Below are 27,275 nucleotides of genomic sequence, written 5' to 3'. Positions count from 1 at the left end.
GACATATAATGACAACAAAACAAAAAATATAGACAACGGTACCGAGTACCAACGATTCAACGATCTTGATATTCTATCGAAGTTGATGAAAATTGTAAACTTTGAAAATTAAAATAAACAATCTCTACTAACTAATAAATTATAGCTTTGCTTGTAACTATTTACTTTTAAAAGTTTAATTTGGTGTTGATTTCGTCACAAAGTTTGACTTTTTGAATATTGAACAACAAATATGGCTGCGAATGTTTTCATCGGCAACCAGACAAGACTGCAAATTTAAGCTCAAATTTAGTGACTGATACCCAGGGCATCTGATATTCTGTGGGGCATCATGTGAGTATCTGTGTGAACTGTCCACCGTGTACCTTCAATTTGATAAAAACTTTAATTTAGTAATGATGGAAACTGAAACTCCCGAAAAGGTTCAAACCCCACCACCGCCGCGAAAAAAATTTTTATTCTCTATTGTCTTCTGGCACTTTTCTACTCACTTCATATCTTGTTGTTACCAACATAAGTGCCTGCTCCACTCACTTTTCTGAATTAAAAATTCACCCCAAACACCGGAGCATACTCAATGTCTCAATCGTTTCTATGTTATATGTTTGTGATGAGAATATTGGCTATTAAGCTTAACTGCTGGTCAAAATTACTTCGCGATGGTGGCGAACGAATCGGCGATCTCAAGAAGTGGGTGAGAGAGGGATCTAGAAATGACTTTGGGTTTGAAACGAATATTTTTGTGTTCGTGGATAGCTCACACGGTAGAGCCACGGTCTCACCTGCCAGGCGGAGTTGTCGTACCAATAAGGTCGCAGGTTCAAACCCCACCACCGCCGCGAAAAAAATTTTTATTCTCTATTGTCTTCTGGCACTTTTCTACTCACTTCATATCTTGTTGTTACCAACATAAGTGCCTGCTCCACTCACTTTTCTGAATTAAAAATTCACCCCAAACACCGGAGCATACTCAATGTCTCAATCGTTTCTATGTTATATGTTTGTGATGAGAATATTGGCTATTAAGCTTAACTGCTGGTCAAAATTACTTCGCGATGGTGGCGAACGAATCGGCGATCTCAAGAAGTGGGTGAGAGAGGGATCTAGAAATGACTTTGGGTTTGAAACGAATATTTTTGTGTTCGTGGATAGCTCACACGGTAGAGCCACGCTCTCACCTGCCAGGCGGAGTTGTCGTACCAATAAGGTCGCAGGTTCAAACCCCACCACCGCCGCGAAAAAAATTTTTATTCTCTATTGTCTTCTGGCACTTTTCTACTCACTTCATATCTTGTTGTTACCAACATAAGTGCCTGCTCCACTCACTTTTCTGAATTAAAAATTCACCCCAAACACCGGAGCATACTCAATGTCTCAATCGTTTCTATGTTATATGTTTGTGATGAGAATATTGGCTATTAAGCTTAACTGCTGGTCAAAATTACTTCGCGATGGTGGCGAACGAATCGGCGATCTCAAGAAGTGGGTGAGAGAGGGATCTAGAAATGACTTTGGGTTTGAAACGAATATTTTTGTGTTCGTGGATAGCTCACACGGTAGAGCCACGCTCTCACCTGCCAGGCGGAGTTGTCGTACCAATAAGGTCGCAGGTTCAAACCCCACCACCGCCGCTAAAAAAATTTTTATTCTCTATTGTCTTCTGGCACTTTTCTACTCACTTCATATCTTGTTGTTACCAACATAAGTGCCTGCTCCACTCACTTTTCTGAATTAAAAATTCACCCCAAACACCGGAGCATACTCAATGTCTCAATCGTTTCTATGTTATATGTTTGTGATGAGAATATTGGCTATTAAGCTTAACTGCTGGTCAAAATTACTTCGCGATGGTGGCGAACGAATCGGCGATCTCAAGAAGTGGGTGAGAGAGGGATCTAGAAATGACTTTGGGTTTGAAACGAATATTTTTGTGTTCGTGGATAGCTCACACGGTAGAGCCACGCTCTCACCTGCCAGGCGGAGTTGTCGTACCAATAAGGTCGCAGGTTCAAACCCCACCACCGCCGCTAAAAAAATTTTTATTCTCTATTGTCTTCTGGCACTTTTCTACTCACTTCATATCTTGTTGTTACCAACATAAGTGCCTGCTCCACTCACTTTTCTGAATTAAAAATTCACCCCAAACACCGGAGCATACTCAATGTCTCAATCGTTTCTATGTTATATGTTTGTGATGAGAATATTGGCTATTAAGCTTAACTGCTGGTCAAAATTACTTCGCGATGGTGGCGAACGAATCGGCGATCTCAAGAAGTGGGTGAGAGAGGGATCTAGAAATGACTTTGGGTTTGAAACGAATATTTTTGTGTTCGTGGATAGCTCACACGGTAGAGCCACGCTCTCACCTGCCAGGCGGAGTTGTCGTACCAATAAGGTCGCAGGTTCAAACCCCACCACCGCCGCGAAAAAAATTTTTATTCTCTATTGTCTTCTGGCACTTTTCTACTCACTTCATATCTTGTTGTTACCAACATAAGTGCCTGCTCCACTCACTTTTCTGAATTAAAAATTCACCCCAAACACCGGAGCATACTCAATGTCTCAATCGTTTCTATGTTATATGTTTGTGATGAGAATATTGGCTATTAAGCTTAACTGCTGGTCAAAATTACTTCGCGATGGTGGCGAACGAATCGGCGATCTCAAGAAGTGGGTGAGAGAGGGATCTAGAAATGACTTTGGGTTTGAAACGAATATTTTTGTGTTCGTGGATAGCTCACACGGTAGAGCCACGCTCTCACCTGCCAGGCGGAGTTGTCGTACCAATAAGGTCGCAGGTTCAAACCCCACCACCGCCGCGAAAAAAATTTTTATTCTCTATTGTCTTCTGGCACTTTTCTACTCACTTCATATCTTGTTGTTACCAACATAAGTGCCTGCTCCACTCACTTTTCTGAATTAAAAATTCACCCCAAACACCGGAGCATACTCAATGTCTCAATCGTTTCTATGTTATATGTTTGTGATGAGAATATTGGCTATTAAGCTTAACTGCTGGTCAAAATTACTTTGCGATGGTGGCGAACGAATCGGCGATCTCAAGAAGTGGGTGAGAGAGGGATCTAGAAATGACTTTGGGTTTGAAACGAATATTTTTGTGTTCGTGGATAGCTCACACGGTAGAGCCACGCTCTCACCTGCCAGGCGGAGTTGTCGTACCAATAAGGTCGCAGGTTCAAACCCCACCACCGCCGCGAAAAAAATTTTATTCTCTATTGTCTTCTGGCACTTTTCTACTCACTTCATATCTTGTTGAAACTTTGATTACAGTCAGCACGTCACTGAGTTGTGTCTAGTGTTGTTAGCAGTAGTGTTAGTGTTAGTAGGGAGTTTAATAGAAATTCTAAATGTACCTCACACACTTGAAACCAATATCATATGAAAGAGCTGGCAACACAGATTACAAAACAGTTTGAATTTTGTTTCTATCTTGATAAGAAATGTAGTTTCGGCAGTTCAAAGTCTGAAATTTCAGACCGATTTTTACCCCAAAATTACCATTGCAAAGTTGTGACCGAAAACGCGTGATGTTAATAAAAAATGGTTAAAACAGTCAATATGGAGTTCTTATCATATATTGTATACCAAAATGTCCGTCTTATCGAGGACAATGCATTTACATTAATAAAGAGGAAGATAAACATTTCAAATTAACACATTATTACATAATATGACGCAAATGTTACATAATCAAAAACTAGAAAACGGTAAGGGCTGCCTGAAGCCGGTGATCGTAAAATACTAACGAAAGAGTGAAAATGGAAAGGCTTCGCATGGGAAGAAAACAGACAATGGACGTTTCGGGTACAAACCCTTCGTCAGCACAACAATACACAAATAAACGTGGAAAACAAATAAAATATAATGAAAAATAACTTGTATCGTCTGTACTCGATGGTGGTTGCTGACGAAGGGTTTGTACCCGAAACGTCCATTGTCTGTTTTGTTCCCATGCGAAGCCTTTCCCTTTTCACTCTTTCGTTAGTATAATCAAAAACTCAGTTAGACGTAAGAAAGAATTTGCTCTATCGCTTTTGGATTTATCCCCAATATCTCACTGAAACAATTGCAAATAATTACCCTCTTTTAATTAATGCATAGAGAATAAAAAAGGGTTTGAGAGTATTTAAATGAAAAGATATAAACATGTTGTGTAATGACATAATGAGTTTATTTTTACCTATGGCAATTTAATTGCATATAAATAAAATGGTAGATTGAAAAAGTTCAAATAAATTGAAACAGATTCCCTATTATAATTAGAAGGAAAGTTCTGGCTTTTAATACTTTAAAAAATTCTGCTGAACCACTTTGGGTTTATTGCTATTACATCATTTGAACTGGCAATTAATATAATTTTATCCCCCCCCCCCCCTTCTCTCTCAATGTATGGGGGTGTAAAAACTAATAGAACTTCTTACCATAATAATTATTAAGGCTAAGGCCTTTAAAATATGGATACAAATAATAAACATATCTAAACATATGGGAAAGAAACTTGATGGCAAAGTAAAATAAAATTAAATTAAAGCAATTGGTATTTTTAAAATATCGATGTTATTACCTGGATACCTCTGTATAGAGCTTTTAGACTTGGTGTAGTCTCCTTCGCTCCTCCTCATCTATTAATGATTGGCCCAATTTTTATAATTGAACTTGTTTCCTAGGGTGTTGCTTATCTCCAACTCTGCTTTGAATTTATTTAAATTTTTTGCTGATACTGTGGTTTCTTGCAGTTTATTCCCATTATTTACAACTCTAGATGAAACAAAATTCCTTCTTTCATTTGTTTTAAAACGTTCTTTTTCCAGTTCTTGCTGTTTCCTCGTGTCTGAATGTTCTTGGTTGGTTTAAGAAATCCTGCCTCTACCCTGTCTATTCCCTTTACTATTTTATATGTTTGGATCATATCTCCCCTTCTTCTCCTGTAATCTAAGGTCGGGAGATTTAATTCTTTCAATCTCTCACAGTAGGTTTTGTCTTTCAGGTGTGTGATAAGTTTTGTTGCTCTCCTTTGCACTCTTTCCAAACAGTCTTTGTCTCCCTCAAACTTCGGATACCATATGCAGTTAGCATATTCCAGCTTTGATCTAACCATAGTCTTGTAGATTGTAGTCATGTGTTTTGTTTTCAGATTCTTGAAATTTCTTTTCACTATTCCGAGTGTTTTACTAGCCTTAGATTGAACATCTTGAATTTGCTTCTTGAAGTTTAGCTTCCTATCAATAAATACTCCTAGGTCTTTTTCCCCATTGGATTTCTGCAGGGGTTTTTCTTTCATTATATAGTTTGCTTCTCTGTTGTTTTTTCCTAGGTGAAGAACTGCACATTTATCTACATTGAACTCCATCTGCCATATTTCGGACCATTCTTCAAGCTTTTTCAAATCTTGTTGTAAGGTGTTTCTTTCTTCTTCTGTATTAGCTACTCCATAGAGCTTAGTATCATCGGCAAAGATTTTACATTTAGATGATAGATTGTCTGGCAAGTCATTGATATAAATCAGGAAGAGAACTGGTCCCAGTACACTTCCTTGTGGAACTCCACTTGTTACCAGTCTCTCCGTTGATGCTGTTCCATTCACTATCACTTTTTGTCTTCTATCTTTGAGGAAATCTCGGACCCATTTGACTGTCTGATCATTAATTTGATACTGTTCCAATTTCCTGATTAGGCGCCAGTGTGGAACTTTGTCAAATGTCTTTCTGAAGTCGAGGTATATGACATCTAAATTGTTGCCTAATTCCAGTCATCCATTGTTTCAAGTAGGTTTGTTACTGTAGACCTTCCCGCCATGAAACCATGTTGATCTTTGCTGAATAGTTTGTTCTTGGTCATATGATCAACCATTTCTTCTCTAATCAGCTGTTCCATGAGCTTGCAGACGACAGATGTCAGGCTCACTGGTCTGTAGTTTTCTGGATTTTTTCTGTCTCCCTTCTTGAATATGGCTGTGACGTTAGCTTCTTTCCATTCCCTTGGTAGTCTTCCTTCTTTCATCGACTGGTTAAATATCTTGGTTAGGGGTTCTACTAGCTGCTCTGCTAAGTTTTTTAGGATGTAAGGATGAAGTTTGTCAGGTCCAGGTGATTTACTCTCCTTTAGGTTTTGTAGTCTCTTTATTACTCTCTCTTCAGTAATCGGCCATTGTGTAGTATCTATATTACTTCTTTTAGCAATATCTGGCAAGTTTTTCTGGTTCTCCACTGTAAAGACACTTGCAAAGAAGAGATTTAGCACCTCTGCCTTGTCTTCATCTTCAGATGCCCAAGTGCCATCTTCTTTTTTTATGTCACAGGTTCCCTGTCTTGTCTTCATTTTACTGTTTACATAACTCCAGAATACCTTAGGCTTTTCTTTCGTTTCCTCTGCTATCTTGTTCTCATACTTTTGATGCGCTTGTCGGACTATTTTAGTAGTTGCGTTTCTCACTCTTTTGTATTTGTCCCAATCCTCTTCCTTTTTGCTTCTAGAGTATCTTCTATTTACTGCCTTCTTCTTCCGTAATGCCTCTCTCACTTCCTGCGTCATCCAAGGTTGATTTCTTCTCCCAACCCGGTTCCCTCTGCTTTTCGGGATGTTTTTCTCGAAGCATTGGTTAAGTACTCTGGTAAATCTACTCCAGTTGTTTCCTATGGTGTCCTCGATTAGTATTTCCTCCCATTTGATATGCCCCAGTTCCTCTTTCATACTCTCTAGATCAGCCTTCCTATATCTGAGTGTCAGTTTTTCATCTACAGTCTCTGATGTCGCCCTCAGTTTTAGGAATATGGTCGCATGGTCGCTTTTTCCCAGTGGGTGCTCAGTCTTAGGTCGATAATGTCGTTTTCTTCCTCCATCAATATCAAGTCCAATACGTTGGGCTTCTGGTTTTTTCCCTGTCTTGTGGGTTCTTTTATTATCCGTTGTAGGTAGCAATCTTCAATGGTTTCTATGAAACTTTCCTCCAGGCTTCCCTCTTTTGGTTCATCCATCCCTTTCCACTCCAGTTCCGGCATGTTGAAGTCTCCCATAATAATTATCTCTGAATGCTTTTTTTGTGATGCTCTCCTTATCATCTCCAACATTCTCTCATTATTTTTTCCTGTGCTATTTGGGCTACTATAAATCACTCCTACTAGTATCTGACTTTGTCCAGTTACTCCAATCGAGCACCAAGCGCTCTCCCTAAATTCGTGATCTGTGAGTTCCTCTATGGGGTTAACCTTGAGGTTCTCCCTCACCAATAAGTATACTCCTCTGCCGGAAGTTTCAAAATCTCTGCTAGCTATTATAGTGTATCCCTCAATACCTAACTCTGCTATGGTTGGGTGTGTTGTTGCATTCTTTGGCTTAGCTTCTGTTATTGCTATCACACCTGGATCTTCTTCTTCTGCCATAGCCTTTAGCTCCTCTCTCTTATTCATCACACTGTCTGCGTTCGTGTACATGAACTTCAGAGTATTTTTCATATTCACGTGCTGCCCCTCCTTATCATTTACTGGTACTTCTCTTTTTTGAATTTTCTTGTTGTCTTCGAATCCTTGCTCAGAAACGTTTTGGGCAATTGGACTGACACGTTTCCAATATAGTCATTCCTCGTCCCAGTCCCAGTCATTTTCTCCAACATCGCTGTCTCTCTTTCTTATTTGTTCACTAAACTTTTCCCTGAAGATGACCCTTTTCCTATATATGACCACATCTTCCCCTGCTTCTTTTTTATTAATATCGGATTTCACAAAGAGAAGAAATATACGAACTTTTAAAACAAAAACTATAAAATGCCTATAAATTAGTGCCGCGCTGAAGACCGGTCTGGACCAGAGGGTCCTCACTTCTTATCACCTTTCAACTAGTGCGGGGCGGTCCTTGCAAGGACCACGGTCCTACGGTCTCGCGCCATAGCCTACTACTTCCCCAGCGATTCGTTGCTTCGGTTGCCTATCTTCCACCAATCACCACCCATCCCACTTAATTAATCGCACCCACCCCCCTTTGCCATACACTAAACGACACAGACGACCATACAGGCAGACGACCACCAACCTCCACTCCGCAAACCGCCCTTTCGTGTGTGAGATGGGGGAACAGGAAGCGCACGCCTTGGACGATTCCATTATACGGGGTAAATTTCAAAATTTACTACACCATAATGATCGCAATGACAATGATCTATGGTGAAGGCATGACCCCTCTTCTCTAATGGGTTATTGTTTGAAATGTATGTGACTACAAAAGATGTGTGTGTTTTGTGTGTGTGTGTGTGTGTGTGTGTGTGTCGAACCTAGCAAGTAGCAAATCCGATTTTTTGTTTTCTTTTGTCCATCTCTTGTCACCACTCCTTTCTATCGCAGTGTTGTCATTTAAAATAATACAATAATATTAAAATTTCGTTTGGTGTTTTTACTAATCAAATAATATGAGTTTCATTAGTTTCTTCCTTCCAAAAAACCCAGTTATAACGTCTGAATTTTAAAAAAGTCCAATAGAATATTTGGGGACCCCGATAGCTCAGTTGATAGAGCACTCTCTTTATACGCAAAGGGCCAGAGATCGATCCCGGGTGCAGTCGATTTTTTTCTGAATCCCTGTCTACTCAGCAATGAATGGGTAGCTGAGTTTGTTAGATCTGGCGAAAAGTCACCATCGACCCCTCTTATCACCTCATCCACCCCCTCTTATTATAACTTCACGTCTCTCTCTTACTCTTCAATGCTCGCTGCCCTCTAATGTGGTGTGTGGGGGGGGGGGGGGGGGGGGGGGGGGGGGGGGGGGGTAGGAGTTGCGTGTGTGTATCAACGCCACGAACAACTCGATCAACGCCTTGGGCGATGCCATTATCTCCGTTAATGGGGATAAATTTCAAATTTTATTAAATTATCGAAGTAACAATGAAGTACGGTGAGCAAATAAAGAAGGCATCACCCCTCTTCTCTAATTAGGTTACAATTTGAAATGAGTGTGACTACTCCGTGTGTTTTACTCCTGTAGGCCACGGTTTTCATCGTGTAGCGGTCTTTAACGGTTCAAGAATGAACGATCCCACGCTCTAAAAGGTCAAACCGGTTCGAATTTCCAACAGTCTCTCAGGAATGTTCAATGTCGAAAAGGACCGGTCCTAGGACCGGTCCTTGCGGTCTTCATTTCCCAAGGACCGTAGGACCGTGGTCCTTAAGCTTGCCAAGGACCGCCCCGCACTACTATAAATAAAGATGGAAAGTATGTATTCAAAATAAAAACATAGTAAATAATAGTACTGAAAATATTATGGACTAAATTTAACATAATACATAACTAAATTTAAAATATTGATATGAATATCGATATCGCCCGGCAGCCATGATGAGAAGATAATGTAAACAAGGCATTTCGGCGCAGAGTTAAAAGGTGTCTGCGCATCGATATAGAGCCCTGAAATTTGGCATGAATAAAGTTTAGATGTTATTCTAAAAACAAGCGTTTAAATTTTAAAAACACACGCGGTAAATAAAAAAATAAATGCATTTGAAAATTGCCAAATTTTAACTTCATATAACTTCTGGAATTATTAATGGATTTTTCCATAATTGGCACCATTTAAAAGGAAATTGAAAGACGAAAATAATGATACCAAAATATCTGCGATATTCCTATTTATAAAGATAATTGAACCCCCCAAAACGCGAACGGCAATTTCCAGTCACAACTTTCCTATGGGCGAGTTGGGTCAAAATTTGACTGCCACTGCTGCTGCTCACTAAACTGCATAGTGTTAGTTGTTAGTAGATCTAGTGTTACTGTTACTGACACTGATACTGATACTGTTGCTTTTCTAAGGGAAGCTGCTATTTTCACCAAAATATCACTATCACCGTACGGTGACCATCAACTTCCAAGATACCACGATGAAAATAGTGTGGTAGGCTATTTTCACCGTACGGGGATATCTTGGAAGTTGATTGTCACCGTACGGTGATAATGATATTTTGGTAGGGAGGCTATTTTAACAAGGTATATTACAGATAATCAATGAGTGTCTTTAGATACGGATTTTATTTCATGAGTTATATCTTTGCAAGTTTTAACAAGCATCAATACCAGGTTTTAATATAGGCAAGTGAAATAAAATACCGCATGGCAATTTGTAATTATAAAAGACATGAATTTTTAATCTGCTAATATCCTATATCACAAGATTTTTAAAGCTAGACATTTTAGGTGTAAAATGAAGATAGACATTTTAATGTTGTCACCATTGTTGACATTCATAGCTACTTTATGAAAAAAAAAACGTCCACAAAGTAACACAATCCAGCTTTCATCCCAGCCCAATGATTAAATAAAAAAGGTCAACTAAAGAAAAAATGTGTTTTTGTCTTTTAAATTCAACCAAAAAAAAAAAAAAATTGAGGCAAACAAACAAAAACAAAAATGATTGCCCAAATAAGGACGATAGCAAATACCTAAAGTCTGGAAAAGAAAAAAGTCACGACAGGGAGTTGAACCACATACTTTGTAATGACGAGCAAATGTGCAGCCCATTGAGCTAATGTTGGACGTAAAATTATATTTATAAAAAAAATCTCAGTGGGTAGTAGTGCTCGCGGTAGTAGTAGGGACTTAGTGGATGATAGTGCTTTTGATTAGCTGTTACATATGGTGAAAATAACCTCCTTTACTATTTTCACCATACAGTGATAATAGTGTCGTAGACTATTTTCACTGTACGGTGAAAGTAGTCAGTCCAAATAATAAGTATAAATCTAGATCTCTAGCAATGTTAACCAAATATCTAGCACATACTGTGTTCTTTAAAAAAAAAATGACAGTGTACAATACAGAGGCCCAGACTCTGACGCGACTTGTACATATAAAAAGGTCTATCATCCAAACACACTTATGGGCCTAGTTTAACATTGTTGTAGTTGTAGGTGTAATGGACAATATTTTGCGTCATTTATTTGAGATTTCCATTACAATGAGCCCATGTGAATTGGGTTGTCAGGTCTGAAAGTAAGTGCACGTCGCACTGACCCCACTGATTCAATTTCAATGTTTATTCAGCTGATTGAACTCTGTACCTATTACACGTCTCTCTCTCTCTCTCTCTCTCTCTCTCTCTCTCTCTCTCTCTCTCTCTCTCTCTCTGTGTGTGTGTGTGTAATCAGACATAGACGTGGGCTGAGTCTGACTGTGCAAATTGGTTGTTTTGACGAGGCTTTGGTATTCAGGTTAAAAATCCTCTGTATTTATAAAAGTAGAGATATGGCTTAGACTTAGAGCAATAATATACAATGCACTAACTGAGCTCATGCCTGCTTCAAATTATTATTATTATTATTATTATTATTATTATTATTATTATTATTATTATTATTATTATTATTATTATTATTATTATTATTATTATTATTATTATTATTGTTTTTGATGATGTTTTACAAGTAGACATGCTATTATATAGCAGACCAATCAGATTTGTCTGGGTTGAATTGAATTGTATATCAGTTCTGCTGTCACTCATGATGACCATAACATAACTGTCACAGTTTTCATTGTAAAATTCAACTTTTTACCATAGTCAAGAGTATAATAAGATTATATTTTAGTAGAAATCATTGTACTCTTTATTTTTTAAATCATTCATTTACTCTCATTTAGGACTAATTCCAACGAGAAATGGCTGGAGGCCTATCATGACCCAGTAGCTTCTTTGTACACATTTACTCAGTGCTTGACACTCTCTGACATCCAGGCTGATGGAGATTGGAAACTCATCGTCGCTGATCTTGGAACGGGCAGTTATGATATGAAACTTAAGGTCTATAAAAGTGAGTATAGTTATATTAGGAATCAGTGAACTTATATGAGCTGATGTGGTTGCCTGATTTTTAAAATTCTAATTAGCATAATTTACTGGTGATTTAGATCATATTGTGAAAATTTAAGCTCTTTTCAGTCTCCTCCCCCCCCCCCCCCCCCAAATAAATCAAGTATGAATGACTGAACACCTAGGCACAGGTATCAAGGCTTGTTTTGTCTAAACTTTTAGAGAATATATGTGACCCAATGTGTAAATCTAGTAATGTGCTGGAATTAACTAGGCGAGGGACATTTATTTAATGTCTAAATGAACAGAATGGGGATATCTAATTTTTTTAAAATGATTAGAATCAAAACTCCTTCTCCTCAACAAAAACTTAAATGTGTATTCTAACTCTGCTTAAAACTCAATTCATTTAGACATAGTGCTGTTATGGGATGAATGTTCATTTTTATCTCAAATTCACAGGAATTGAATATAGAGGCAATCTGGCCCTAATTTGATTCATTATGGCTCGGTTATTAAATGAAATCAGTACTAGAGATGTTAGACTTGCTTTTATTATTTTATTAATTGTTATCTTTTGGCATCACATTTAAAAGTGCTGTTTTTGGATGATTGTTCAAGAGGCAATCAGATCCTAATTTAGTTAATTATAGTTTGGTTATAAAATGAATGTAGTTCTCGAAATGTTAGAACTGTGTTGTTTTTTTCCTTGGGTTATCTTTTTGCACCACATTTAAAAGGTTAATACAAAAAGGCATGAGATAAAAGGATGAAATTGTCATCAAAAATATATTTTTTATTAATTTTAGTAAACAACAATAACAAAATCTCAACAAGAAGCATTTCAAGTTTAGATCATTGTACAGCTAGCAACAGAGGAATTAAAAAAGTAATTCAATATTGAACGTTCAAAACGAGGAAAGAATTTGTTATTCCAGACTTTTTACTTTGTTTTAACATTTATATCTGTTTTGTTGTTGACTGAATAAGTTTGTGAGCTCATTATTGTTCATCGATCTTACCATCTTCAGGTAGCTAAGAATTTACATTTCTGTTTTACTATAATTCCATTCAAAGATACCACTCTGATGAGTGAGCACACAATCATTGATCTGCCAACTGGTGTTGTGACATTTTATATGGACACACTTGAGCCACGTACTCCCGGTGAGTTTGAGATAAAGTGAAGTGTAAGATCATTGCATAGTTTTCATATATGCTCTAAGATGCCCTTGTACGGAAAGTATTTTGCTAGTTATTATCAAACATTATTTATATCATTATCGTTATTATTATTATTATTATTATTATTATTATTATTTTATATTATTATTATTATTATATTATTATTATTTATATTATTATTATTATTAATTATTATGTTATCATTATTGTTATCATTATCATTATTATTATTATTATTATTATTATTATTATTATTATTATTATTATTATTATTATTATTATTATTATTATTATTATTATTATATCATTATTATTATTATTATTATTATTACTATTTGCACCAATTAATTCATCCAGAAATTTGATTTACAAGCTTTATGTAATTAAAAATATTATTTACCAATACCTCAAAGAGTTGAAAATACCTCCATTAAAGAATAAATAAAGATAGATGTAGTGAGCAACAAAATTGCGTTTTCAAGATGAAAGTGTTGGTAATGATAAATTACATTTTGTTCATGGACTATCGAATGAGAATTGCACTATTGAATTATTACTTATGATATTATTACTTATGATATGTATGCTTCCTTTTATTTAAAAAAATTCAGCCATTGCTGTTGCCTCTGGTCCCTTCATTTATGTCTACAAAAACCTCCGTCCTTACTTCAAGTTTACACTGCCCCCTTTAGACATCCATCCTATGGAAGAGGACCTATGGAATCAGGCCAGAGATGTAAGTTAGACAACATTATTATTTCTTTATTGATACCAATAATGTGAAAGTTTTGTGAGTATGATTGCAGTCTTGTTTTGTGCAGATTTTTCTTTTTCCTTTTTGTTCTTAAATGAAGGTAGGGAGGAGTGGGAAGGGATATGGTTTTAGATGGGTTTGTTTGCTATTTATATTATATATTTGTTAAGTTTATAGTGATAACGAAGAGCTTTTATTATATTAATTATTTTTTTATAACGATTTTAGATGATGATATGAAATAAACCACCACTTTAAGCCTAATTGTGGTCTACTCCAAATGAATATCCCTTCCCCTTCTCTTTTTCTTCCCAAATAGTTGGATAACAGAAATGAATGATAACAAAACAAAGAAAAATATTAAAAAATAAAACTAACACACACACACACACATACACACAAACACACACACACACACGAAAAACAAAAAAACAAGAAAAAAAACAATTTTTAAAAAATATAGAAAATCAAATAAAATACAAAAACTGTGTAGACAACATATTATTTTTGTTTTTATTTCGAACAAAAATAAAGATAGCTGTGGAGAGAATGAAAGGGTGATGTTGCAATGTCGTGTTTATGTACTTGTCTGGCATTGTCCAATTTCAAATTATGACTGGAATAACTCAAGCATCAGTCACAGTTTAATGCTACACAGTTATTAAGGGCAAAATGACTTGCTCAAGGTCATACAGCACAGCTGGGGAAATCAAACTCAGCATTTTCTGGCTTCGAAGCAAAAACCATACTGTGCGCCACAATCCCCAAATGTGGAAAGTATGTAAATAAAATCATGATAACTGCTGAATAATTATACTTCAATATTTCTGGTTTTATCATTGAATTAACATTTTATCTATGTTTTCCTTTTTTTCTAGGATCAAGTTAATATCTACAGTATGAGAGAAATACTTGAAGGTTTAAGGTACGGTTGTTGTTTTTTATGTTCATTAATTTCAAGTAAGATGGTTAATGGATGCTTTTAGCACGGGAACATGTATTATGAGGAATCAATCAGGTATAAACGAATGTTAGGTTTGTCGGTTATTAAAACCAATTTAGGGAATATGAGAGGGAGAGCAAGAGAGAGAGAGAGAGAGAGAGGGAGAGAAAGAGAGAGAGAGAGAAAGAGAGAGAGAGAGAGAGAGAGAGAGAGAGAGAGAGAGAGGAGGGGGGCAATGAAGACTATTCATGCTAATATATATCATATCCTCTTCAAAGTTTAGATTTTATCTTTTCTTACCAGGCAAGATGGCTGCTCATTGACTGTCAGGTCTCTGCGCCTTCTTCAGCTGGAGCCAACAATGGTGGAGAATTTTGTAAATCTTCACAAGAACTCACCCCTCAAGAAACAAGTAAATTCTATTTCCTTTTCATTTGCTTCGATTGTGCTGATAAAACTAAAGATTATATATGATATATTTTCTGTTAAAGATAGAAAATACGAAGAAAACAAATCTCTTTAAAAATAAAATTTACTTGGCTTATGTTCAAATTTGATTACATACATTCCACCATCACCCAATTATGGACCAGCTGACTTAGTTTTACAAAGTATTGTTGACCTTAATACCTTTTCACAAAAATGAAACAGTTTGCAATATTTGATATTCTTCCCTCAGACTGTGATAACTTGTTTGGGTACGATGAAGAAATCTGTAGCTGATGAAGATGCCATCAGTTGTTTGGTACTTGGAACAGAGAGTAAGAGTGTTTACATATTGGACCCTGAAGCCTTCACTGTCTTGGCCACAGTATGTTTAATTTCATGTTTACTTTAACTTTAAAAAATTCTTTATAAGATTTTATTCATTAATTTCTTGGCAAATAAAAGTCTGAGAATTAGATAAAGAGTTGCTTGCTTTATCTTCATGTCACTTCTTTGTTTCAGCCTACCCTTTGATGACACGTCACCCAACATAATTATATTAATATCTGTATTTAGTTGCCCACTCGTAAGTTATCTGGATTTTTCTTTAAAAGGGCGCTGAACTTAAACTTTTTCGTTGCTTACTTTTTACAAAAGCAAAAAGTTTACAAAAGGCTAACCACTGCAACGACAGAGCCATCAACAAGATTTGAAATGGGAACACACAATGTTGTCTCTCTCTCTCTCTCTCTCTCTCTCTCTCTCTCTCTCTCTCTCTCTCTCTCTCTCTCTCTCAAGATTTTAACCACTATATAAGAGAAAGGATGGTGTAATGGTAGGACGTCTGACTGGTAATCAGGTGGTCTGAAGTTCGATACTCACAGAGGGAGACTGATTTTTAGGGGTTTTTTTTTTGGGGGGGGGGGGGGGGGGGTTGTATTTTTCTTTCTTGCTTTGTCCAGCAATGTTTCATACACACTTTTTCAGATAGGATATTACCTTAGAATTGGTGTTATAAAGAAATGATATAGGATATTGCATACAACGGGCCTTTCAATTTTTATTTCCTCAGATGGATTTACCAAGCATCCCTGTGTTCCTGAGTGTTAATGGCTTGTTTGATGTGGATTATCGTATTGTGGTGTCTTGCAGGAATGGATGTATATACACTCTCAAAAGGTTAAGTATAAAATGTGAATACAATCACACTCAACTGTACTTTACTTTTCTAATCCCTGACCTCAGGACGTTAGTCAGTTTTCCATCAGCCAATGACATTAATGGAATCATGCTATTTTCCCACGTTGATCCAACTGATGAAAAGAAGCAATTCCTCTTGATTTGAGGTTTTTTTTTGTTTTGTTTTGTTTTATTTGTTGTTTTTATTTGAAAGGATATTTTAATGTGTATGTATTCTAGTCGGTGGTAGTGGACTGTCTTCAGTCACAGTGAAAACATTTGCACTATAGGGACTAACCACTCTTCCTCTTTTTAATTGGCCTCAATAGGCTGCTATTGGGAACAATGTAGCAATGACTATCCCGCACAAATCTTTGGGCCTCTTTTTCGCTCACGAAGTGCCCAAATTCGCGACAAAATATGGGACGAAGCCGTTCCGTACATACTATTTTAAAAAATTAATTACGACGCTGTTTATCGATGAATATGACTGAAAGTTGGCACACAGTTAGAAAAGAGGTCATTTTAGATTATGTCAAGCGACAAAACTCGTACGACTACCAGAAGACCGTTAAAAATAGATTTTTACTCTTTGGAGTACAATATTTCTAAAACTACAAAGAGGAGAGATTTTGTCTCTCATAAGGTTATATATGCACATTTCTTCTATTTATATTTCAAATTTCATTCGATTATGATAGGTACTTTTCCCGTATTCTCACAAAACATCAACCCAATTTGCATTTCAATGAGTGAAAATATGGAGACGGCCATTTTGTTTCCCTCATCGCACGACACGAAAATGACTTGAGCGAGGCAAGGCTGCCAGATGGCCAGACTTTAACCTGACCAAATTCGACTTCAAAAGTAACTAAATAGAAAATCATATGGCTTTCACTATTAAAACTGGCCCACTTAAAATGAACTAAATTTTAACAAACAAAAAATTGAATAGACTAGGATAAATTTCACTGAGACAAAAATAGATGAATAAAATTTAATAAAAGAAACAAAATTATTTATTTGGCAACACACGTGGCCATCTGGCAATCTTGTTCGCGAAGACTGACGATACAAATCCTCGCGCGCTTTTTTTGAATTAAGGTATTGTTTCATTGTTATGTCATAGGGATAGTAGATTCACACACACACACACACACACACACACACTCTCTCTCTCTCTCTCTCTCTCTCTCTCTCTCTCTCTCTCTCTCTCTCTCTCTCTCTCTCAAATAAATACTAGAAATAACATAAGCCATGGTCTCACGGGACTGATTGATAATAATTTAGCAGGCTTTTTTCGTGTCATTTGTATGGGTTGTAGACACAAAATTACACTTCGGAAAAGTTCCAAATGATCAATATTATGTATATTTTAAAACAAAATTATAGTTGACCCTAGCCATACAGCTCTAATACTATACAAGTTAGATCTCTTCTGATGTCTTCATCATATTTTCTGATAATTTTGCCATAAAATTGCTAAGTTTTAATATCTAATTCCACGTATTAAGCGAGATACAGACACAAACCAGAATAAAACGCAGAAAAAGTGTCCCATATTTTCCGTATTTTTTCTCTTTGTGAGTTATCCAAATAAATGACAGCTTTGAAACGGCATAACTTTGTTATATATTAATGGATTTTCAAAATTTAAAAAGATTTTTACTTAGTGGAGATAGGGCTTTGATTTAAGAATAGTATTTCCTACAAAAATAGAAAACAAAAATTTTCATAGTCATTGCTAAACAATGATTCTGGTATTGTTTCCATAATCTCTTGTACCTTTTTTTTCTTTTTCCCACCTGTCTTTGTCCTGAACAAAACGACTTGATTTTGATCCAGGTCTTTTCCGGAATCCTTAATCGTGTGAGAGGCTGACGGGTTGGAGTGGTTTTTTTTTTCTTACATAAATATTTTCTCCTCTTTGAGAGATTATATATTAACATTAGAAATCTTCTGAGTGTCTTTGTGATCAGTTGAGATCATGTGCGACCATTATGAGACTTTGGACTGCCTAAAACTGGGCATAGAAGTGTAGGTTGCTTCTAGGATCTTCTTTTGTGAATTATTTCCCTTTTATTTTACTTTTTCTAAGCAGCTCAATCCCTAAGAGTGCTAAAAGTGTTGAACTTTAAATCATATCAATTATTTTTCTGTTAATCACTAGCTGCCTTCTGTTAAACTCCAAAAAGACCTAAAATGTTTCAAGTGCCTTTTTATTTCTAAATCTACCTTGTCTCTTGAAACGGTTGGTAGAGTTAGGACCCTAGAAGAATATCAAGATTAGTGGGATTTCATGGATGAACGATTTAATTAAAAGGATAACATAGATAGATAAGCCGTAAAATATCAAGTGAGCCATGCACAGTACAACTGTTTGTGAATCAATGATTACAAAGTATCAAACCAAAATTTTGACTTCGGCTAAAAAGTACTTAAACCTAAATCAAATCTTTGGTGGTGAACTTGGGATATTCTCAATAAAAATAACTTGAACACAGTACTTGGTCATAAAAACTACATCAAATATTATGAGAATATTTGTTATTTTATTATTATTATTATTATTATTATATATATATTATTTTGGTATTATTCTGTATGATAGAGGCAGCAAAGATGTACAACGACACATGATAGAACTCAATTCCCAACCTGTAGGAATGGAGAGGATCAACAAAAATATCTATGTTGGTTGCATGGACGAGTCTTTGCACTGTTTCACCTCAAAGGTAATTAATCTATTCATTTCTACTTGTCATTTACATAATAATATATAATATTTTGTTTAAAATACTAAGTTCCATAATGTAATCAGGATATATGTATCCTATTAAGCAATGTTAGCATTTAGCACTATTTCCAATACCACTCAATATGTTTGCAGCCACCGCTAATCACAGCACATTTAAGCCATAATCACCGTGATGTTACTGTTTCCACCAACTCATTCGTTATCTCATTACCCAAAAGGAAAAAAATCATTATATCAAATCTAATGCTTCATCTTGCATAAGAAGCACTTATTGATTGTGTATTCTAAGGATGTAAAATTTCTATCATATTAACTTTGATTTTCTAAGTTGAAGTAAAAATTGTTACATTTACTTTTGTTCCAATCAAGTGAATAAGAATAATGCAGAACTGTGTTTCAGACTTGATTAATGTCATAAAAATATTTTAAAAAATAGTTGTGAAAAATATGACCGTGTCAGTTATGGTCGCACTGTATCCAAAGCTTGTTTACATTTTCTTTTGCATGTTTATCTTGAAATTCCAACTCATCCAATCGTATAGTCAATTAAAAATGGTTTTCATGGATGAATCAGTGATGAAATTAATTTTTTTCATGTTTTCTTAGGGCAAAAAGTTATGGACAGTTAAACTGCCTGCCAGTATCACCACGATAGAAGTAATAGATTACAAGCCACGAAGTTTTTGTGCTGTCCTTGTAGCCCTTAGTAACAAAGAAGTTCATATTTACAAGGAGAAATTCTTAGTGGACATAATAAAGATGGAGGATGTTGTGACTGGTCTACGCTTTGGTCGCTTTGGAAGGGAGGATGGCACGTTGGTCATGACTACGAAACGTAAAAATCAAAGTTTATCAATGCTTTTGACATATTGGTGGCAGTTTCATTTATCAAAGTTTATTGTTGTTGTTGTGATATTTGTTATCATAATCATCATCATCAAGATCATCATCATCATCATCATCATCATCATCATCATCATCATCATCATCATCATCATCATCATCTTCATTATCACTGGTATAATCATTCTTCTTCTTTCTTCTTCTTCTTCTTCTTCTTCTTTCTTCTTCTTCTTCTTTCTTCTTCTTCTTCTCTTCTTCTTCTTCTCTTCTTCTTCTTCTTCTTCTTCTTCTTCTTCTTCTTCTTCTTCTTCTTCTTCTTCTTCTTCTTCTTCTTCTTCTTCTTCTTCTTCTTCTTCTTCTTCTTTCTTCTTCTTCTTCTTCTTCTTCTTCTTCTTTCTTCTCTTCTTCTTCTTCTTCTTCTTCTTCTTCTTCTTCTTCTTCTTCTTCTTCTTCTTCTTCTTCTTCTTCTTCTTCTTCTTCTTCTTCTTCTTCTTCTTCTTCTTCTTCTTCTTTCTCTCTTTTTTTAAAGATGTTATTGTTGTTGTTGTCGTCCTGCCATTGTTGTTTTGTTGTTGATGCTGTTATTGTTGTTGTTAGTACTAATACTATTTACAATATATGATCCTCAATATATAGATAGACAATTGGATCATAAATCAATCAAATTATCCATCAAAAACTTTCTTCCCAACTATTCAAAAGCGGTTGTGATAGGGCAGTGAAATTTAAATGGTTTTTAACTTTCGAGATCATTGATATTTAGTGTTTTTATTTCACACTTACTATTTATTTAACTCTTCAATTTGTTTTGTTATTATTTCAGGTGGAGGACTCTATGTTAAAATCTTGAAACGAACAGCTAAGTTTGAGGAGAGAGATTTTTGTGCTGGTCCCCCAGCTGCCCAAAATGTAAAACTCAACGTGCCGAGGAAAACAAAGTTGTTTGTTGATCAAACTCAAAGGGAAAGAGAAAATGGAATAAGTAAATATAATTTGAGAAGTCTTGAATGGTCTGATGGACCCTAGATTTTTTTTTTTTTATCAGTAAGTGAAATTATGTTTTATTAGTAATGTCATGCTTGCTTTGTTATAATTTGGTTGGATGAATTGGAGTGCAACCTTATATTATTTCATGAAATTGGCAGATAATCGAGACGAACATCAGAACCAGATGTAATAAATTAATTTTATATGGAACTAAGCAGCTGTGGCATTCTATAAATTTGTTCTATATAACTGTACTCATTGATATTTGTTTTTTTGTTTTTTTGTTTTTTGTTTGCTTGTTTTAGTGATGCACCGGACATTCCAAAGAGATTTGGCAGTCATGAGACTCAAAGTTCTTAGAGAGTATGTCAAAGTCTTAGACAACAGCCTGAATCCAATCTCCTCTGACCCAGCAGAACCCTTGAAACTGACAGCTCATGTAAGCTTTGTTTGAACTATTTTTTTGACTTCAAATCCATCATGGTAAATCCGATATCAATCACATATGTATGCTGTTATATGGAGAACGAAATTTGATAATGCCTTTAAAGAAAAATCATTGAAATTATAAACATATCTTTATCATCATCATCATCATCATCATCACCATCATCATCATCATCATCATCATCATCATCGTCTTGGTTCTTTGTCTTTCCAGAGATATTAAGCTGTTAAAAGCTATGGACTGTAGAAAATAATAAACAAAAATGATTATCACGGCTTTAAAAAAGAATAAAATACTAAACACGAAATGTTTCGGGCTCAAAACTGTTTTTCAGCCATCAATAAAAACATTAATTACATTACTCAAAAAAACTGATAAACATCACAGAAATATATGGAACGGCCTTTCTGTGACTAAAAAGATCATAGAATCAACTTCTTTTCAGGGATTGGATTCCATGGTCCTCCACCTCTCTCTATCAAGGGCAATTTCGCAACATTCGTTGATTTTCATTGCTGTAGCTTTTCCTCTTTCTGAGTCTTATCACTTACTTTCCAGTATCTTCATTGGGATCTTTTCAGTCTTCTGATCTGATATAACCGAAGTATGCTAGTTTTCTTTGCTTGGTGGTTTTCAGGAGTTCTGTTTGTGTTATGTCGAGTGTCTCAAAGATTTGCCTATTTGTTTTCCTTTCTCATATATTAACTATCCTCAATTCCTTTTTTTTCTGAAAATTTGAAAGTGATGACCATGACAAGCATAACCATTATAATTCCGAATCTGAAACTAAAAATGCTCATAAGGTAAGACCTCTTTTGGTAATTATGATGACATAGTACAGAATCTCGTTTTTCTTATTTAATTTTTATTTATTGTTTTGTTTTATGTTCTTAAGGTTCAAGGAATTGGACCCACCTTCAAGTTCACTATCAAACTTCAAAACACCTCCCTCAGCCAATCATCTTCCAATTTGCTAATTGCCTTTGACTATGATGAAAGATTGTATGAGTTCAGGAAGAGATTGATTCAGGTAGGTGTTGTTTTCATGATATATTATTGATCTGCAGCTTTGAAACACAGTTCCACGGAATGTAACTTACTAGTTACATGAATTGTAGATAGAGATATTGGAGTAGGTAAACTTTTTGATTCCCTTGTTAAACTAAAACCATCATGGGGACCAAGAGACTGGGTAACTAAATTGTGCCTTTACGCCTTATTGAAATAGTCAAAAAATAAAAAAAGAAAGCGCCTCATAGCCTGTGGAATGGGGCAGTTTATACAGCTCTTCTATAAATGAATTGACTGAGTCATTCAGACGAAGTATTACTGTCGATGTGCAAATACAAAATAAAAGAAGATTACGTCACTTTCCTGATAATTGTCACGAAATGTTATAATGAATGTTTTCTTAAGTTTATTGTGTACGCTAGTCCTAATGTTATTCTTAGTTCGTAATGTCCCGATGTGATGATCATATCGCATCCGTCCTTTTGTGGTTGAGTTCTCTGTAATAGATAAAGGGACATAGGGACCTGGTGTTGCGTAGAACCGTTTTAGTTGCTTTAGTTTGAGGTCGGAAATAATATGTCACAGGTCGTGGATTTTCCCGTGAGTCATTTCCGTGCACACAAAGAGAGACCATACCCTTAAGTATTTCTTTTCTTTTAAAATTCTATTTCTTGGTTTTGGTAAAACTTTCATCCGTCCCATTCACCAGTTGGCCGTCCGACGATTCGGACGTATTTTATTCTCTATTCAAAGTTCATCCGATGCTGTTTTGCAAGAGTTTTACTTCATTTTATTAAAATCAATTGTGATTTTAATTGTTACAGGCCTTGTGTGGGCCTGTTGATTTGGGACCGAATCCAAAGAAAATATTTAATGAATTAACTCTAACCCTATTGATTTTGGGTCGTCTTATTGATGTGTGGCCAAAGTCAGAACATTTTAGTATAAAGCCTTATCCTTGGCCGATGCCAGCGATATCATATCTATCGATGTATATTGATCATATCCGGCCAAAGCCGTGGACATTATCGTATTATTGTTATAAGGCCGATGCCTTAGATTCCAAGAACACTCTTTGAGTTGGACATTACAGTGTGACATAATAGAGAAAGGACGACAGACTGCCTCATCTCGACTAGGTTCCCCTAGTTGAGATGAGGCAGTCTGTCGTCCTTTCTCTATAATGTCTAATGGCTCTATAAGCCCTGACGTACCTGTGACAGACAGATCATATTTTTGTTCTATGTGTGTTCTGTAAAGGTAAGGGGCCCCACCTTCTTGTGACATCTGTTTGTGACTTGTGTGTATACCTATTCATTGCTCCACGTTCATTGTTACTGTCTAGTGAATTGAGTGATCGTCATTACATGTGCGAATGAGAGAGAGAGTGTGTGTGAGAGTAATTTGCATCAATAAAGATGAGATATGAAAATTTACTCATCATTCTTTGATTGTTAGTTTGTTGGGCTGGTCAATTTGTTCGACGTTAGCAACCCTTTAAGGTCATTGACTGGGACGGAGGTTCTGCAGACCACCGACTCACTCTTTGGCATTGTCACTTTGTGACATTTTTGGTGGAGCTGCCTGGTATTTTTGCTGATGTTTAACAGACTGATTTTTGTCTATTACTGATGATCAGAGGTGAATTGTAATTGACTCTCACCTCATCTGTTACTCACTCAAAAAGACAGTTTATATTTTGTTGACTGACGTAAGACTGTATAGTCGTATCCCATGACATTGAATAGGAACTTGCACTGTCATTGATTTATTGCCTTTTGTTAAAAGACATCGGCTAAGTTGAAACCCTCTGTTATTGTTGGCACTTGCTGGTTATCTTAAGCCAGTTGTCTGTTGCTGAGATTTACGTGAATTGGGTGAGATTGACTTGTTATTTTAAACTGAGTTGGGAACAGGGAGCGTTAATACCTACTGTATCCCCGTGGTTGTTATATTATGAGAAGTGCTGTTACACATCATCGCTGATTATTTTATTTGCCATTTAAGGCGGGAAGAAATGATAATTACTTGAAGTAAGTAATTATTGCAATATTTAAATTAATTCGAGAGTTATACCCGAAGGTATATAAATTTCCACTAGTTGATATTGTTGACTGATTTTCTATTTGTATAATTACAAAGACTTTGTTTTTAAGTTTCTCTTGCTTGCTCAAGCGTTTTATCGTCTTTGCTTTATTTTATTGATCTACATTGTCTTTTCCCTTCTTGAACCATCATAGATGTTGAAAAATTAATCAAACTCGGTGCTCAACTGGCATTGGAAGGTGAGGCTTTAAGGAAATGGGTAGATGAACAAATAAAGCAGGAAGAGGCTTGCAGGACAGATGCTCTGAATGAGGCCAAGGCGCGAAGGGAGCACGAGCGAGAACAAAGGGATCACGAGCGAGAACAAAGGGAGCACGAAAGAGAGCAAAGAGAACACGATCGAGAAGCGGCAAAGGAGGAGAGCGCCCGCAAAGAGAAGAAACTGGAGCTGAAAGCCGCTCTTTTGGAAAGAGAGTTGGAGTTGGAAAGACTGAAGGTACAGCATCCAACTCATGCTTCCTCCAGGACTCATATGCCGTCGTCGTCGGTCGGAAAGAGCCCACGACTAGCCGCTTGATGATAGGAGAGATGATGTCTTGAGTTACATTTTACAATAATCTGTAGTAAATCTTTGGTATTTGCCATTTTGATTTTAATTGATAATCATTATCTCACTTATCCCAGGTGCCAGTTCTAGTGCCAGGACTAACTTACGACTTTGAAACATTTATCGACTGTCTGAATGACAAGGGGGTGTCGGATACTGTCAAGGTGAGTGAGCCACCGTGTACTTTACAATAAACTTGAAAGAAGTACTTTGTGCCTACAAACAAGCAAATTAATTTTCTTTGAAACCTGAGATTCTGTGATAATTTCTGTCCTGAACATTTTCTGTCTTCTTTATAGAAACTGACTGAGTCAGATTGATAATATGCAAATTTCAAAAGACAAAAAAAATAAGAGAAAAGAAAAGAAAAGAAAGAAAGAAAATAGGTATATGAGTTTGAATTGTGGCCTCGTTTTTTGTTGTTTTTTTTTAAGGTGGGGGGGGGGTGTTTCTTGGGGCTTTAGAATGCTTGTTTTTCACAGGGTAAAAGACAAAAGCTGCTGCTTGAAGCTTGAGGAAGCAGGAAACAATGAAAAGTAGAATAGAAGTTTCAAGTATATTCGCAAGGACAAATGATGTGGATGTTTCAGAGTTAAAATTGAATTTTCCTTTCTACTTTTATATTGTTTTTGTTTTTTTTAATTAACTCTTTGCTTACATGACTGATATGGAGGATTCTTGTTGACATGTGCCTTTTTCTGTGGTATACAAGCTAGGTATATTTTCTCAACAAGTACTTCAGTGTCTGATAGCACACAAAATAAATATTGTTGCTTACAAATTGGGCACAAATTAAAAAGTTATAGATTGGGAATACTCTCATTTTGATTTGTTTTTTTTCTCTCTTTGAAAATAGTCATCAATGGAAAATTGTATACAGAGATTTTAAAATTTAAAAATAATTTTCCACATTTTTGTTCCAGGTTTACGTTTTAAAACAGAACCAGTCTGTACCCATTATTACTGGTGTTGTCAGTATGCCGGTCAGCGAAAGCATGGTGGTTGTGTGATGATGTGACTGAGTAATGATTACCTACTTGTCTTCTTTGCTCTTATGTAATTGCTGAGTTATTAACGTGAAAAAATCAAAATTTAGTATTTTCAAATTCAATCAAAGACTATTTAGCTTTATTTTATTTTGAGATAAAATGAGGGAGGTTGAGATTTTAAAATGTTTTTCTTTTAAAAAACTTTTAGGCAAAATAAAATGAAGCTCACTTTATGTTTAAATATTATGTGAAAGAATATAGTCATCCACCTCATCCCTCCCTCGATATGTAAGATACAAACCATCAGTAAATGAAATTTCTACCTTCCTAACACTTACTTGTTGGTGTCATAGTTCATGCTCGGGGGTACCTTTACAATAAATGTAAACAAACAAGAAACAAGATGAGGAGGATATAATTTTACTTTCAGTTTGTTATAAAAGTAAATGCCATGTACAAAGATTAAACTATTGTATTGTAAATTAATAACTAATGTGTCACTAATGGAAGTGAGAGGCTTCTTATCTAAATTTAATAGCCTTTAAAACATCCACGATATATTTTTATTAATGAACATCAAAACGAATAATGCTCCAGTTCTACTAAAATTATGGCACCAAGAGGAAAATGCACATGTTTTTGCATTCAACATACCACTTCAAACCGAATTTCCCTTTAATAAAGCAAAAGTTGTATATTATATTTGACGTTTCTTGTTGTATTTCTTTTGCATTAAATCCAACACTGTGCACTGTGTTAGTGTTTGTTGCAGAATGAATGTTAACGGGTAGAATCCTGTCTGTTTAGTTGTTGTAATATGTGACTGCTATCAACGTCGACCATCAAATATGTGTCCAGGAAAAAAATGGCCAATGATTATTTACAAAGTTATGAGATTTGAATATTCTTTTAAAGAAGTATTAGGCTTTTAAAATTCTCTACCTATTAGAAATGATGTTATTGCAATTGGATTGTCAGAAACAAAATAAGACAATACTTCATACATTAGATTTTTACTTTGTTTGAATAGATGTATCCATGTCATTATTTTCTTGTTCAGTATCACGTGATGGGTTTTCAATATTAGTTTTTAATGTGTGTATTGCACAAGCAATCATATCCGTCCATTTAATATATTTTTGTTTAAAATATTTATTTTACTTATTAAACAACAAAAAACAAAAAAATCCAAAAAAAAAATCTAAGAAACAGACAAATATTAGTGTTGGGTTTTTGGCAATAATTATTGTGATACCATTGAAAAATAAACATTTAAAAAATCTGCTCTCT

The 27,275-nt window shown here is 35.6% G+C and overlaps 1 protein-coding gene across 1 annotated transcript; it reads left to right on the top strand.

Annotated features, from left to right (window-relative positions):
- The first annotated feature begins 206 nt into the window (after positions 1-206).
- On the top strand, positions 207-27,269 carry LOC144960291 (BBSome complex member BBS1-like). The gene is made up of 15 exons (XM_078893337.1): positions 207-333; positions 11,641-11,810; positions 12,887-12,976; positions 13,606-13,730; positions 14,627-14,673; positions 14,995-15,103; positions 15,371-15,502; positions 16,190-16,296; positions 18,908-19,031; positions 19,661-19,889; positions 20,721-20,879; positions 21,190-21,323; positions 22,228-22,362; positions 25,074-25,160; positions 25,920-27,269. Coding segments are annotated over exons 1-15 (1,737 nt in total). The 5' UTR covers positions 207-331; the 3' UTR covers positions 26,007-27,269.
- Positions 27,270-27,275: the final 6 nt, after the last annotated feature.

This window comes from Berghia stephanieae, chromosome 1 (genome assembly GCF_034508935.2).
Source record: "Berghia stephanieae isolate SIO BIC M18660-M18661 chromosome 1, UCSD_Bste_1.3, whole genome shotgun sequence".
In the NCBI taxonomy this organism is placed as follows: Eukaryota; Metazoa; Mollusca; class Gastropoda; order Nudibranchia; family Aeolidiidae; genus Berghia; species Berghia stephanieae.
The sequence above is the reverse complement of the archived record's forward strand: the minus strand, read 5'-3'. Positions and strand labels throughout refer to the sequence as shown.